This window comes from Thamnophis elegans, chromosome 7, assembly GCF_009769535.1.
Source record: "Thamnophis elegans isolate rThaEle1 chromosome 7, rThaEle1.pri, whole genome shotgun sequence".
Taxonomy (NCBI): domain Eukaryota; kingdom Metazoa; phylum Chordata; class Lepidosauria; order Squamata; family Colubridae; genus Thamnophis; species Thamnophis elegans.
Window position 1 is genome coordinate 30,232,464 of NC_045547.1, and position 14,076 is coordinate 30,246,539.

Below are 14,076 nucleotides of genomic sequence, written 5' to 3' on the forward strand. Positions count from 1 at the left end.
ATTGAGTAATCCCTTAATTAACTAATTCATCATTATAGACTCAGGTGTGTGGACTACCCAGAGCTATGCTGGCTAATAATAGTAGGATGTCTTGTGTATCTGAAAGTCTTAAGTTGAGGAAAGGTAGATTGCACAGCCACCGACAACAGTGAAATTTGAACTCACCTCCTTTTCATCAAGTTTATATTATTATTTGGTCAGCTCTTGCGACCAAACGCCTGGGTAACAGGGAATTAGTGTACTAACTTTTGTCTATTTAAATTTACTAATTGCTTTTGGCAGTATATGTTTGACTTGCATGTGAAAAAGATTATGCCTTTCCCTGCCAAGATAAGCCACTGTAAATCGAAAGTAGGAATGGAATTGGAGGGTTGTCCTAATGTCCATGCTACAGGTTGCTTTATGCTTTCTCTTGACTTGGCGTCCAAAGTTTGCATGGACTTTGTGCCATTTTAATCCTCTCCATAATCCTGTGAAATAGCCATAGGCAAAGAAACCAATTTGGCCAGAAAACCAGTCTGCTTAAACTGCTCAGCAATTTCATTGAGCTAGGTTTTATTTATTATTATTATTAAATTGTGCTCCAAAGATTCCTGACTTATTTAGCCTCCCTTTTTTCCCCGTGGCTTTTGACTTTTTGACTTGGAGGAAACTTCAGAAACATTATGGCTTTATTATTTAGTTTTTATGCTTAGGAGCATGAGAGGTGGCTCCCAAACCTCTCAGACATCTAAGATATTTGTCATTCTCTCAGGAACTGTTGACTCCCCTTTTATGCAATCTTGCTGTAAAACTACTAGACCTCACACTTGGTCGATGTCTTATGAGCATTCCTTTCTTCTTCTTCTCCCCTTTTGCCATCCTAAGCAATTCCTCTCCTTCTTTGGTATTTACATTCTTGGCGTACTTGCACACTATTATCATATTCCTGATCAACTTCATTTTAGCAGGGTAAGCAAATTTTATTCTTTTTAATCTCATGCAGCATAGGCCTCTTCAGACTTGCAGGAGGATTTGTGAAATGCACATGAGTACGTCTACATACACACACTCACACACACTTTACTACATGTAGTATAGGGTTTCCTGTCTAAGTAGGGGGTTGGACTAGAAGACCTCCAAGGTCCGTTCCAACTCTGTTATTCTATTCCATTCTATCTTATAGCATGTTGTTTTAGGCTGAAATGTAATACTTATGATGTTATTTAATTTGCTGATGGTTGTTTTCTTGTAGGACACATCTTTTCTACTATTCTTGTTAATTGTTAGTGTCAAAGTCAAGGCCCACAGGCCAGATCTGGTCTCCGGGGTGCTTAAATCTGGCCTGCGGGACTGCCCTGGAAACAGCCACCCCGAGATCAAACACAACCCTAATGTGGCTCCCAATGAAATTGAGTTTGACACCCCCACCCCACCCCCCGATGTATACAATACCTGTATATGTAGAAGATGCCAAGATCAACTATTCCATAAAATTGTATTACAAAAAAAAAATGACAACTTAAGAGATGTTGGTTCTATCTTTGCTTTCTTTTGCCACAATTGTTCTACTGCCATTTGCATGTTTTTGTATTTTGTAATATTCTCTAGTTCCTTCACTTCTTTTCTGCTGTCTCCAGGTACTGCCAGGTCCAGTATCCAGACTTTTTTTTCTTGTTTATCTTATCAATAACTCTTACTGTGTTATGTGGCAGGTGCTTGTCTGTTTGAATTATAGAACCCCAGAGCACTTTAGCTTCATCATTGGCTATTACTTTGTCTATTTTGTGGTTGCACCAGGTTTTTGCTCGCAGGCAAATGGTATTTCTTGCAGATATTCTAATGCGCCATTGTGATGGAATCTGGTGCTGGTTGCAGAAGGGAGGGGCTCTTTTGGCATACCAAGGATTCAAAGCTGATTCGTCTTTTAGCTTCTTGAGAAAGAGCCTCTCCCTCCCCCCCTCCAAAACCATAGTTTGTCATGCCATTTGTAGTCCGTCAGTGCAAGCCTCTTCCAACAGCTAACTTGGCATCCACCATTTCTCCCACTTCTTTGTAAGAACGGCATTTGCTGTCTGTTGCTGTCTTCTCAATTTTTGTATGGGCTAGTTCTTAAGGCTTGGTCATGGGGAGCTAGAAGTAGCCCCTTTTATCATAATGGGGCCATTAGAATCAGGGCCATCTGAATTTTGCTTGTGACCCTTGTTTCAGAGGGCAGTTGCTGCTGCAGAGAGAAGGCAGATTTCCAGGATCCCATTAGATAACATTGTTTACGAGTACACCAACTCTGCAGGATCAAATTGGTTGGGCAGGTGCCATGGGAGACAGGTGGTATCAGTTGTAAAGTTGGGGATGACTCACTTAATAACTGCATTGCTTAGCAACAGAAGTTCTGGTCACCATTATGATCGTAAGTCAAGGATGATATGATATTTTAAAGCTCTTCTATAATTTGATGGGAAACGATCGGAATTATATGTAACGTATGTGGAAGGTCCTAGTGTAGTTGTTGAAGTTCCTAGAGAATAATTGGTCCTTCCAAGACTTTGGTCTTAGGTCATTTAAAAAGACATTGATTCCCACCATTTTGAATCCATTGCATAGATACCAGGTAAAATAGAATAGAATTCTTTATTGGCCAAGTGTGATTGGCCACACAAGGAATATGTCTTTGGTGCATATGTTCTCAGTGTACATAAGGAGAACAAAAATACATTCATCAAGAATAAAAAGATACAATACTTAGTGATAGTCAAGGTTACTAATAAGCTATCAGATTGTATTAGGAAACAAATAAAATTACTGCTATAAAATATTATGGTAGAATGCATACATGAGACTTAGTTAATAGGCAAGAAAATTACCCTGCAGCTCTTTCAGGTACAGAAACAAAATTTTACACATTTTCTTCATGACTTTGATTGTCCTTACTTGTCTGGCATGTAGGAATCTATTGAAATTGAAATAAATCTCTTTAGAGTGGTAGGCTAGAGGCAGTCCTCACTTTTTGACCACAATCAGGACTAGAATTTATGTCGTTAAGTGAAGTGGTCTTAAGAGAACCATCACATGGCCACACCTTGTTTTTACTAGCCTTTTTGCCCCAGTTGCTAAGTGAATCATGCAGTCATTAAGGAACTCCAACTTCCTCATTGGCTTTGCTTGTGGGAAGCTGATTGGGAAGCCCACCAATAGCAATAGCATTTAGACTTGTATACGGCTTCACGGTGCTTTACGGCCTTCTCTAAGTGGTCTACAGAGTCCACAATTTGTGCCCAATCTGGGTCCAAAATGGCAATCATGTGACTCTGGGATGCTGCAAACATTATAGATGGAACTTGGTTGCCAAGTGCCTGGATCACAATCACATGGCCACAAGGACACTGCAACAGTCGGAAGTGCAAGGACCAGTTTGAGAATAGATCGTATCCCCTGTTGTGCAATAGCTACTCTGAAATAGGGGCTCTTCCTCATTCAGATGGGATAATTTCATCTCCCTTCTCCTGCAAGGTGCTGCCTGTTATATTTTTTTATCCTTTTTTAAACTGGCATACATCCAAATAAAACTCTGGTAGCAGCCGTCCATCATTTTAATTTTTTTTTAAAAAATACAGATAATCCTTGACTTATGGCCACAATTGAGCCCAGAATTTTCATTGCCAAGCGAGATAGTTGTTAACTGGATTTTGCCTTGTTTTTACAACCTTTCTTGTCGCAGTTGTTAAATGAATCACTGAAGTTGTTAAGTTAGTAATATGGTTGTTAAACAAATCTGGATTTCCCATTGATTTATCTTTTTAAAAGGTCACAAAAGGTGATCCCAGGAGCCAGGGACACTGACGTGACCCGACAAATGTGCACCCGACAACAGCGCGCCCACAAAACCACGGCGATAAAACCGCAACGTTGACATCACGCCCACAAAGTCGCACCGACAAAAGCACAATTAGGGTTAAGGTAAGGGTTAGGGTTAGGGTTAGGGTTAGAGTTCTTACGTTGTTTTCGTGTTGTTTGTTGATGGTGCACTTTTGTCGGTGCGCCTATGTGGGCGTGATTTCGACATCGCGGTTTTCTCGCTGCGCATTTATCGGTGAACTGCAATGGTCATAAGTATGAATAATGGTCATAAGTCACTTTTTTCAGTGCCTATGTAACGTTGAACTACCGTTACTAAATGAACTGTTGTAAGCTGAGAACTACCTGTACTTGTGGAGCTGATTGGCATTGGAAAGTAAAAACAATGTCATTAGCTGATGCTTTTTTAAAAATTAAACATTTCTTTTTTTAAAGTCTCTTTTTCCAAGTCAAGAATGGCAGAAATCTTGCTGGGTACCAAAAGGTATTAGCATTTCCTGCTATGCTAAGAAACCTAAGAACTACCATCTATTAAATACCAATGGACAAATACTGAGGATGTACATAGAAAAGATCCTAATTTCCCTGTTGTCTTCACACATTCAATGTCTGGACACCATCTCTCATTTCCAGTGGCTAGAAACATAGGGATGATAAAACCTTGCTTTCCCGGCTCTAGTTTCCATGTAGTGTTTTTTTTCTTTGTGTTTTCCTATTGATATCAAGTTTCTGCACCTCAGCAAACTAAGTCACATTTGTGTTGGAAGCCATCTACAAAGCTAACCGAAATGATAGGTTGGGATTCGTAGTTGTAGCAACAGGTGGCCTTCCCCCGTATCAAATCAGGTTGTACAATCAGGGATGGGCATAGCATGCTTCGGTAGGCCTGCCCATCAGCTTGGGTGTAACCAAACTCAGTCCTTTGAGATGGAAGCAGAGAAAGTTTCCTTCCAGCTGAATGGGCAGACTCAACTTGATCCTTTCTTAGAAGTATTGGAAAGTCAGCGACATCTGAGGATCCATCCAAGAACTGCTTCTAAATACTGTATCCCTGAGTGGAGAATGTGGCAGATGAAGTCATTGGATGGTTTCTCTATAAATGCTTTTCTTGCTGCAGACAGATCTCTGGTATGGATATATTATTCCATATATTCTATAGGGTTTGAAGCCTAGGCTCATTTTGCTTGTGTAAACAGAGCTTATATAACCGATTTAAATATTTTTGTTGGCGTCTTATTTTGCTTTATTATGACACTAGAACTACATAGTGCATCCAAATACTGTTGTGTTCTGTGTTTGAAGGGGGTTAGTATCCTTTTTGTTTGTCTGAAACCAGAGAGATCTTCCTATGGCAGCTGTCCTGAACTAGGAAGCCAAACTGGTTGGGGTGCAGCAACAGCTGGCATGTGTGGCGTTACAAATTTGGTTTGAATGGCATCCACCCTACCTATGTTTATGAGGTGTAAGAGTTTGCTAGCAGAAACAGGAAGGGAATAGCAAAGGTGGAAAGCTTCTGGCTCACCTGAGAAGTTTCTACTGCCTGCTTTACATTAAGTTTTTTTCTCAAATCTGACTTGTGCCATAGCCTTGAGTGAGTGATTTTAATATTTATACATTACACCTCCTATGTTAAGCAAAGCTTAACTATGATTTGTTTGCACCGTGTCTTGTACGAGGAAAAAGGAAAATGCATTTTTTTAAAAAGATGTGATTCATAGTGCAGGATGATAGCCTTTTAAAAAAAAGTTCATATTTTTTTTTGCAAATACACAAAAAGATGCTGCCTATAATTTGTGTAAATGATGAAAAAAATGTGTCTTTTCTGGAAAAAATGTGGGTAGTTCATTGATTTCAAGTCTAATTACTTATTCATATAGGTAAATTTAAATGTGTTTATTAATCAATCACTATGGATTAAGCACCTTTTAAAATGTCTCAGAGAAAGGAGCTTCTGACCTGGTCCTGGATGGGGAGCCCCATGGATTGCCAGGGCTGTAGGCAACGTTATGAAATCAAGAAAACAACCCAAAAGAAGGCAGTGACAAACAATTTCTGTATTGTTGTTGCTGCATTATATCTATCTAATTATCAGAGATGTGATTACTAATTTATTTGAGATTTAATGTGGTTATGCAAACAAATTTAATACGTATGAGCTAATAAATGTATTGTACAAACAACATTAATGTTAAATAACACCAGTACATGAAGCTGTTAAAACAATACAGCTCACTTTTTATATGTTGTTCCTGCCTTATGAATTACCAGAACTTAGGAAAGTTTTTTTTTTTTTTTGGTTAAAATCTCTAATTTTGTCTGCCATAAGCAAGTGGGAAATGGAGCCAAGAATAGAATAAGTAGCATATCATGTATGTACCGTATCATAACAGCTTATATGGCAATAAATGCTTATCTACCCTGAGGAAAGTCAGGGTATTAAGTAATAAATAAAATTATATTTTAATTCTTTGAAAATGGAATGTAACAGAAATCTGACCAAATATAGTCAGCTAGTCCAGAACATATAGACAACATGTATATTCACACACACTATATTAAGAACAAAGCCTTCCTCTATTTTAGAGCGACAATAAATTCACTTTGCTTTAGGGTTCAGTACCACTTTTACTACACATCTAATAAGTGAATTTGGGCCAACAAAAAAGTTTCTTTTTAGTTCTACAACTGTAATACAGGAAAAGCAGTAATCCTTATTATTCCCCTAAAGGCATTTATATAGTGATACAGTGAGAAAGACCTGTTTGCGTGCCTGTTGTTTTTAAATAAGCTTATAAGCCTCCTAGATATTCTGGAAGCTGTAAGTGTAGATGCTTGCTATTCTTTGTGTTTTAATGTACATTCTTGTGATTCAGGGAAATGGGGGGATGTGGATGTTTTGAATACATAAAAGAGGTCTGGCTGATTGTGTAGATAGATTGGGGAGATATACTGTAGAGGACGTGGTCTCTCATCTTCTTTCTGCATAGAAACCAAGTAAGAGCTTTAAGGAAGGAAACCCTTTCATCTGAATCCTTTTCTTATTATTACAATTCCCAGAAGGCTAAAATAAAAAACCCAGAAACTAATCTTTGAGAGTTACTTGTAGTTGTAAAGCAGAGTTAATTAGTCATATGCGGGGGGGGGGAGGGGGGGAATGTAGTAATGGATCTATGTGTGACTTCTTTTTCATGTTTTCAAGGGTTTATTGTACACTTCCCCAATGTATGCTTCAATCTAGTCTTTTCCATCTTCTAGAACCCAGGTCCCCAACCGCCGGTCTGTGGATTGGCACTGGGTTGTGGCATGCCGGAAAATGGGCCACGCAAAATGAAGCCCCATCTGTGGGGTGCAGGCAGCATGCAAAACCATGCCCCTTCTGGCCCACTGAAAAATTTCTCTCCTCGGAACTGGTCCCTGGTGCCCAAAAGGTTGGGGGGGGGGCACTGTTCTAGAATGCACGGAAAGGTCCTATTGTGCCACCTTCTTTGTCAAAATTTATGAATGATAATCATTGCATACTGGAGAGAACAAGGACAGGGATTGGTCAGTTTAATCTTGTGTGCTCTGTATTAAATCTGTTCTGTCCTCATCTCTCTTTCCAGCCAGATCTTCTGAATTTCAAGAAGGGATGGATGTCCATATTGGATGAGCCAGGAGAGGTAAGGTGGAAGAATTATTGGAGCCCAATCATCCCCACCTCTCCATTTGAAGAATTATTAGGACTCTACTTCTTACTCTTGCTCTTTTTTTTCTTCTATTCCCACTGAAATAATGGTTTTATGCCAACCCCTTTTTTAAAATGTGGAAACTAAATATGCTTTTGATTTTTCTTTATAGTCAAATGTAATGCTTTACAGAAGCTTTTGCTTTGTATCATAAATGCATTATATGTATCCATAAAATACCAAAATGGATACTTTGCCTAACATGTCTTCACAATTCTGTTGTATGTTCCTTGTTAAAAATGGCTGACAAATAAATTGGGAGAGCCCTTTTTCATAATTAAGTGGCTACACCTGAGGCTGAGTGCTTTTTAAGCAGTATAGGTGTTGAAAGGTTTTTTTTGAGAACAAACACATCTTATATTTTGTCTTCCTGTTCTCCTTTGGTTGATGGTTTGGCCAACAGTGGACAAAGCATTGGTTTGTGCTGACAGATTCAAGCCTGAAGTACTACAGGGACTCCAATGCTGAAGAGGTAAGAAAGTGACCTAGCCTGCATGGAATCTTTTGGATGTGGTATTCAAGGGAAGAGTACTGTATAACGATTGTATGTATTTCCTTGGGGGGAAAGTAGAAGTGATGTGCTTATTTAAAAGTGACAAAGAAGTGTCATGTACTTCTCTATACACTGAAAAGATAATATGGGATTGCCTAGCTTGGAAATAATTATTTAGCTGAAGCACATAAGATGAAGGAGGAGGCTCCAGTAGGCTGGAAATGTTGTAGATTGGAGATAGGAAATTCCTGGACTAGATGATTTGCATAACACTTACGTTCTGGAGGTCTTTTCAGGCAGATGATCTAGATGGAGAAATTGACCTACGAACTTGCACCGATGTGACAGAATATGCAGTGCAGAGGAATTATGGTTTCCAGATAAATGTAAGTGCTCAGAAATGAAATAAAAGTGCTTGGAAATGAAGTAAAAGGCCACATAGTTTACTGAATCCAGCAAGAAATTCTCTAACATTCTTTAATTCTGTTGTGGAGAAGATGCTTCTGTTTAGCCACTATAATGATGTAAATGCAAAGGATGGCAATTTACCTTGTGAATTGAAATTATTTTCTAAACTGCAGTCATAAAGTTATAACAGAAAGGAAAGTTTGCCAAGAGACGGAGTAGAATTGACCCAGCTGAAGTTTTCCAAAATGGAGTAGCCTGCAGTTTGCCTAAATACTGTTGAACAGAGGGTTAAACCAAGTGGGATCCAGCTTTAGTTACAGTTAGTTGACTTAGAACTGTAATGGAGGCTATAATTTCAGTTGTGAATCATTGTGATCTTAAGGTATCACATGACTGGACTTGGGTTTTTTTGGCATTTTTTGTAGCGGTCATTAATCAAACACCATGATAATGGTTGTTAAAGGGACCTGGAAGTAAATGCTGAAAACCAGCGCCCGCCCCCCAATGCCATAAGTGCAGTCATATAATATGTGCAAATGACTGTAAAAGTGAGCTGGTTGCCAAGCACCCAACCAGCGCATTTCTATGGGGGGATGTGGGCATTGTAAATTCAAAATCAGGTTTAGGGAAAGCAGAGGTGGTATTCAGCCGGTTCGGACCAGTTCTGGCGAACCGGTAGCAGAAATTTTGAGTAGTTTGGAGAACTGGCAAATACCACCTCTGGTTGGCCCCACCCTCCCACCACCGTCGTTCCTTGTCCTATATTCCCTTGTTTTTTAGCTCAGCTGATTCGCGCGGCACAGCAGACTACCGTGCCTCAGCTGAACTAAACAACAATCCGCTCACCAGTGCTTACACCGAGGGCGGTCTTTAAATGCTGCATGTGTGCGCAAAGCACTCTCTCATAGAACCAGTAGGAAAAGATTTGGAATCCCACGGCTGGGGAGGGAGGGATCATCCTTACTTTGAACGGTTGCTAAGTAACAAGTCATAAGTTGAGGAATACCTGTAATACTTAGATAATAAAGAAGTTCTGTGATTTTATCCTGTTTGAAATCTGGCTGTTTCCTATTTTCCTGTTTTATCAAAACCCAAACCTGAAATCAGATGTACTTGTAGGACTTGCTAGCATATGGAGTCTCAGTACTCTCTGAGCTCCCTTGTTTGCTTACAAATGTTTCATTTCCCAACTTCTCAGGCAAATGAAACATTGCAAGTAAACAACAAAGCTCAGAGAGCACCAAGGACTCCGCAGTTCAATCCTGAGCTACATATATTCCGCTGCCAGTATATGCTGCCTTCCATTTGCCTCATTACTTTTCCTATGTTGAAGGTGAAACATAGGTATACTTGAGGTCTATAATCATTAAGCCATATTTTGTGTGTTTCTTTTTTTCCAGACTAAAGATGGTATTTTTACATTATCTGCAATGACATCAGGAATTCGCCGGAACTGGATTGAAGCTCTAAGAAAGAGTATTCGACCAGCCAGTGTGCCTGATGTCACAAAGTATGTGGTGCATCAGACTTTCTAATTATTAAATTATTAAATTCAATCTATAGGAATGTTTCAGCAGTTGTGTTTTTCCAGCATTCAGCCAGATATACTATATTTTTCAGAGTATAAGATGCACCTTTTTCCCTCAAAAAAGAGGCTGAAAATCTGGGTGCGTTTTATACCCTGAATACAGCATTTTTGGCCTCCCGAAACCCCGCCCCTTAACCAAAATGGTCGTGCATAGTCTTTAGGAGCCTTACAGAGTGAAGGTTTTGGTGAAAAACAGGTTTCTTATGGAGTTGAGTGGAGAAAACTACTGTCAGTACTGTCTGCATTGGTCAATAGTTCTTCTCTAGATTTCAGAAATCCCTTTTCCCCAGCCCTGATGAGATTGGATATAGCATTCTTTAAATATTGATTAAGAGTTAGATTGTTGTGCTTGGCCTCTTTCCGATTCCCAGAGGTTGTCCAGTCTGATCCAATGCTATCAGTCTGGAATGCCTGCCCTTCTCTCCAATTGAGCCAGGTGAAAATATTTACTAGGATTATTCACCACAAATGTGTTGTTATATTTCAACAATCCAGTTATTGTAACTTCTTGAGAACTTGTTCCTCTTGAATTACTATGCAATGTGATAATAGGGCTGACTGTACTTGGGTAGCTTCCAGATCTGGGTGTCATCTACACTGTAGGCAGTTTCTGCAAACGCTTCCTGAATGATTTCTGCTTCTAAGTTTTGCATGGCTTTCCTCCTGGTTCCAGGCTATCTGACCACAACAAGGAAAACTCATTCTGCAACAATAAGTCCCCCAAGAGTTCCTTCCGAACTGAGCTGCAGCCCAACACAGGAAGTGAGGTGATATCCAGAGCTGGCAGCAGGAAAGCTGAAGGGCAGCAACAGGCTTTTGACTGTGTTGAATTATCCCCTTTACAACAGCGGTTAGCCTTAAATCAGGGATCCCCTCAGCGGTCAAGAGGGAGCACAAGAAGTTCAGATGGAGCAGTCAAGCGGGAAGACTTGGAGCGGGACCTGGCCCTCCGGTCGGAAGAGAGGCGCAAGTGGTTTGAGTCTTCAGTCAGTGGGGGCCTGCAAACCGATGGCCCAGCAGAGAATCCTTGTCCTAAGAAACCTCTTACGGAAGCTCAGAGGAGTCGGCTAAGTGAAGACATTGAGAAGAAGTGGCAGGAGCTGGAACGTCTGCCTCTAAAAGACTTCAAACGGGCCCCACTGATGGTGCTGCTGAACCAGGGCAAAGGGAACCCTGAGGACGCAAGTGAAGCACTGGAGAAAGAGGTAGAGAAAAAGGGAAATGGGTGCTTTTAAAATTAGATAAATAAATAAACTAAATAGAAGTAGCCAGTGGTAACGTCCTGAGTCAACATGTGCGGGAGGAAATACCTCTGTCCTTTTCACAAGCCTGAACAATGCAAATGTGCACATTCTCTGAATTGTTTCTGCTATTGATGCTGACTCTTTGAAACATGTTGAAATAAGAAGGACGGAGAAACATAAGCTCTGCAGAGAGAGCACTTACTAATAGCATTTAGACTTGTACACTGCTCCACAGTGCTTTACAGCACTGAGTAGTTTACAATGTCAGCATATTGCCCCCAACAATCTGGATCCTCATTTTATCGACCTCGGAATGATGGAAGGCTGAGTCAGCCTTGAGCTGGTCAGGATTGAACTCCAGGCTGTGGGCAAAGTTAGCCTGCAATACTGTATTCTAACCACTGAACCACATGGCATGCCATCAGTCTGGTGTACTGAGAACACTACAGTATTGAATAGGAAAAGTCTCCCTTCCATGCTTTTAACATTGTGCAAAGAAGATGTCCCAGGCCAGGTTCATTTTGAATAGTTTTGACACATCCATCAATGAAATTTCAGTCACTTGGCCATTCCACATGCATAAGTCTGGCTCAGCTACATTTTTTTAATAAAATATAAACTATGATTCACAAACCACAGTAGCTAGATTTTCCTGACACACTAAAGCAAAATGGAACAAACCATTAGTTTAATACAGGCAATGAAACATCTATAAAGCTATTGTGCAACTTTTGTGGCTTGCTCATAAGACTAAATAATAATGTGACACAAACCAGCACACACAGATCACTGGAACGGTTCTATATTTCATTACTTGCAGAAACAACATAGTACTTAGAAGCTGTCTGAGTATGGTGGGCAGAGCATAGTCATCTGGCTAAAAAAGTGACTTTTGAATGTAGCCAGCAGCTTCTAAAATCCACTATCACATAGAAGTTGACTTCCATGCAGCAGTGATTATGATATTTTGGAGCAGTAAAAAGGGGGAAATATTAAGGAGTTTAAAATGGATGTACTGAATTAGCATGCCAACATGTTATCATGACATCATGGGTGTGTGGATGGATTATAAGTCAATTTGCCTTTCCTGATGACCTGGGATTCAGGTTAACAGAAAATTATTCTTTGGTGGTGGTTTGTTATTCTGCTAAATCATTTTTCTAACAGGTCCAAATTCTGAGATCACAGCTGGAGTCCCTGCGTTCCCACAGTGAGGCAAACCTCCATAAAAATGGGCATATGCCCCAAGGATACATTTCTCAGGTAATGATAATAGCCCAACATAATCTTTACGTTCTCTGGCTTTTTCTTTCTCCAATCTAGTCGCTAACCAGCCAATGTGCATAGAGAAATGAAGACAGTTGGGCCCATGTTCCTTTCAGTGCTATCTATGATTGATTTAGCCACAGTGGGACAATGCTTTTAACATATGGCAAATGTTGGAAAGGAAAGGACTTCTAATGCAAGCTCTTTCTCATTGCACTGGTCTTTAAAGTAGGAATGGGAAGCCTGTGGAGCTCCAGAAGCTGCTAACTTTGATTTGCAGAACCTCTTGATGTTAACCATGTTGGGTAAAGTATGTTGGTAGTTCAACAATAGCTGAGAGGCTGTAGGGTTTGAAACAGCTACCAAGTTGGCTAAAGTGTGTGTGTGGTTTCATCTCACCCCATTTCAATCTCAACCAGTGATGGTAATTGTAAATGCCTGCTTATCTGATATGAGTAAGAACAAGGCAGGAAATGTCTATTTCCATATTGACCAGAAGCCATTAAGTTATCCATAACTGAACAGAGTGATTCTCTTGCATATTTACTGTGAGACTATTCCCACTAAGATTTAGTGGGAATAGTCTCACAAAGTTGCTGTATTGGACATTAGTGTACTCTGCACTGACGCAAGACAGTATTTTCAATAGAAGGCACTCAGCTGTGGAATTTCCACTGCACAGTTTCTACCAAATCTTGGGGACTTTTAGCACCAACTCGAATTCATTAAAATAGTGTGTTTTTTTTTAAAAAAAAATCCTTCCCACTTTTGGATTTCTTTTAGCAATGATTACAGACTTCAAAATTGAATGAACGGATAGATAAAGTAACTATGACTTGTTGAAAAAACTAGTTTCAAACAGTAATGTATGGTTGTTTTAACTTTAGCTAAGGCTATTTGGAGTGCTTTTGAGGCCAGGCAAAACTGTAACTCTAACCAGTGCGAATTGTCAAGTTTGCTCGTTGGTTGCACAACCAACAGAGAAGGTTGAAACCAAGGTTCATTATGTCTTGTTTTTATAATGTTAAATTACAGTATAGCATTTCTAAATAAGATGGTTGAAGATACATATGGTTAAGAGTATTTGCCTTTGAGGCAGTATGAGTATCTACAGTTTATAGCACAAAATAGGATGCTGTTAGTATCATCAACTAAATTATATAATAAGTAATTGGACAGGCTGAACTTGTTAGCTGAAACTGTAAATTGGAGACCCCTCTACTTTTTAAAACTTCTTTTGCTAACTTTATTTTTATTAAAAATATTTCAGTGTTATTATATAATACTCTTAAAGCTTTTTAGACCAATTATAAAATCATTCTAAAATATAGCAAGATGATGATTGTGGATAGTTTTAATTGATTGTCTATCGAAACTTGAAAATGCTGTGCCTCTCAGGGTCACTATACATTGGAGCAGGCTATAAACATTAGAAATAAATAAAGTACCTGTTAATTATTAACAATTTTAAAAAATGAAATGAAAAAAGTATGGAAGGTACAAGTTACAGGCTAAAAA

General features: G+C 39.5%; 1 protein-coding gene across 2 annotated transcripts in view; it reads left to right on the forward strand.

Moving 5' to 3' along the window:
• The window catches only part of TRIOBP (TRIO and F-actin binding protein), a 35,103-nt gene that overhangs the window by 10,039 nt on the left and 10,988 nt on the right, over window positions 1-14,076 (forward strand). For both annotated transcript variants that reach the window (XM_032220607.1, XM_032220608.1), the window contains 6 exons: window positions 7,437-7,493; window positions 7,963-8,031; window positions 8,349-8,438; window positions 9,861-9,970; window positions 10,722-11,253; window positions 12,460-12,555. In XM_032220607.1, the coding sequence (XP_032076498.1) occupies window positions 7,437-7,493; window positions 7,963-8,031; window positions 8,349-8,438; window positions 9,861-9,970; window positions 10,722-11,253; window positions 12,460-12,555 (954 nt within the window). The remainder of the gene's footprint in view (window positions 1-7,436; window positions 7,494-7,962; window positions 8,032-8,348; window positions 8,439-9,860; window positions 9,971-10,721; window positions 11,254-12,459; window positions 12,556-14,076) is intronic.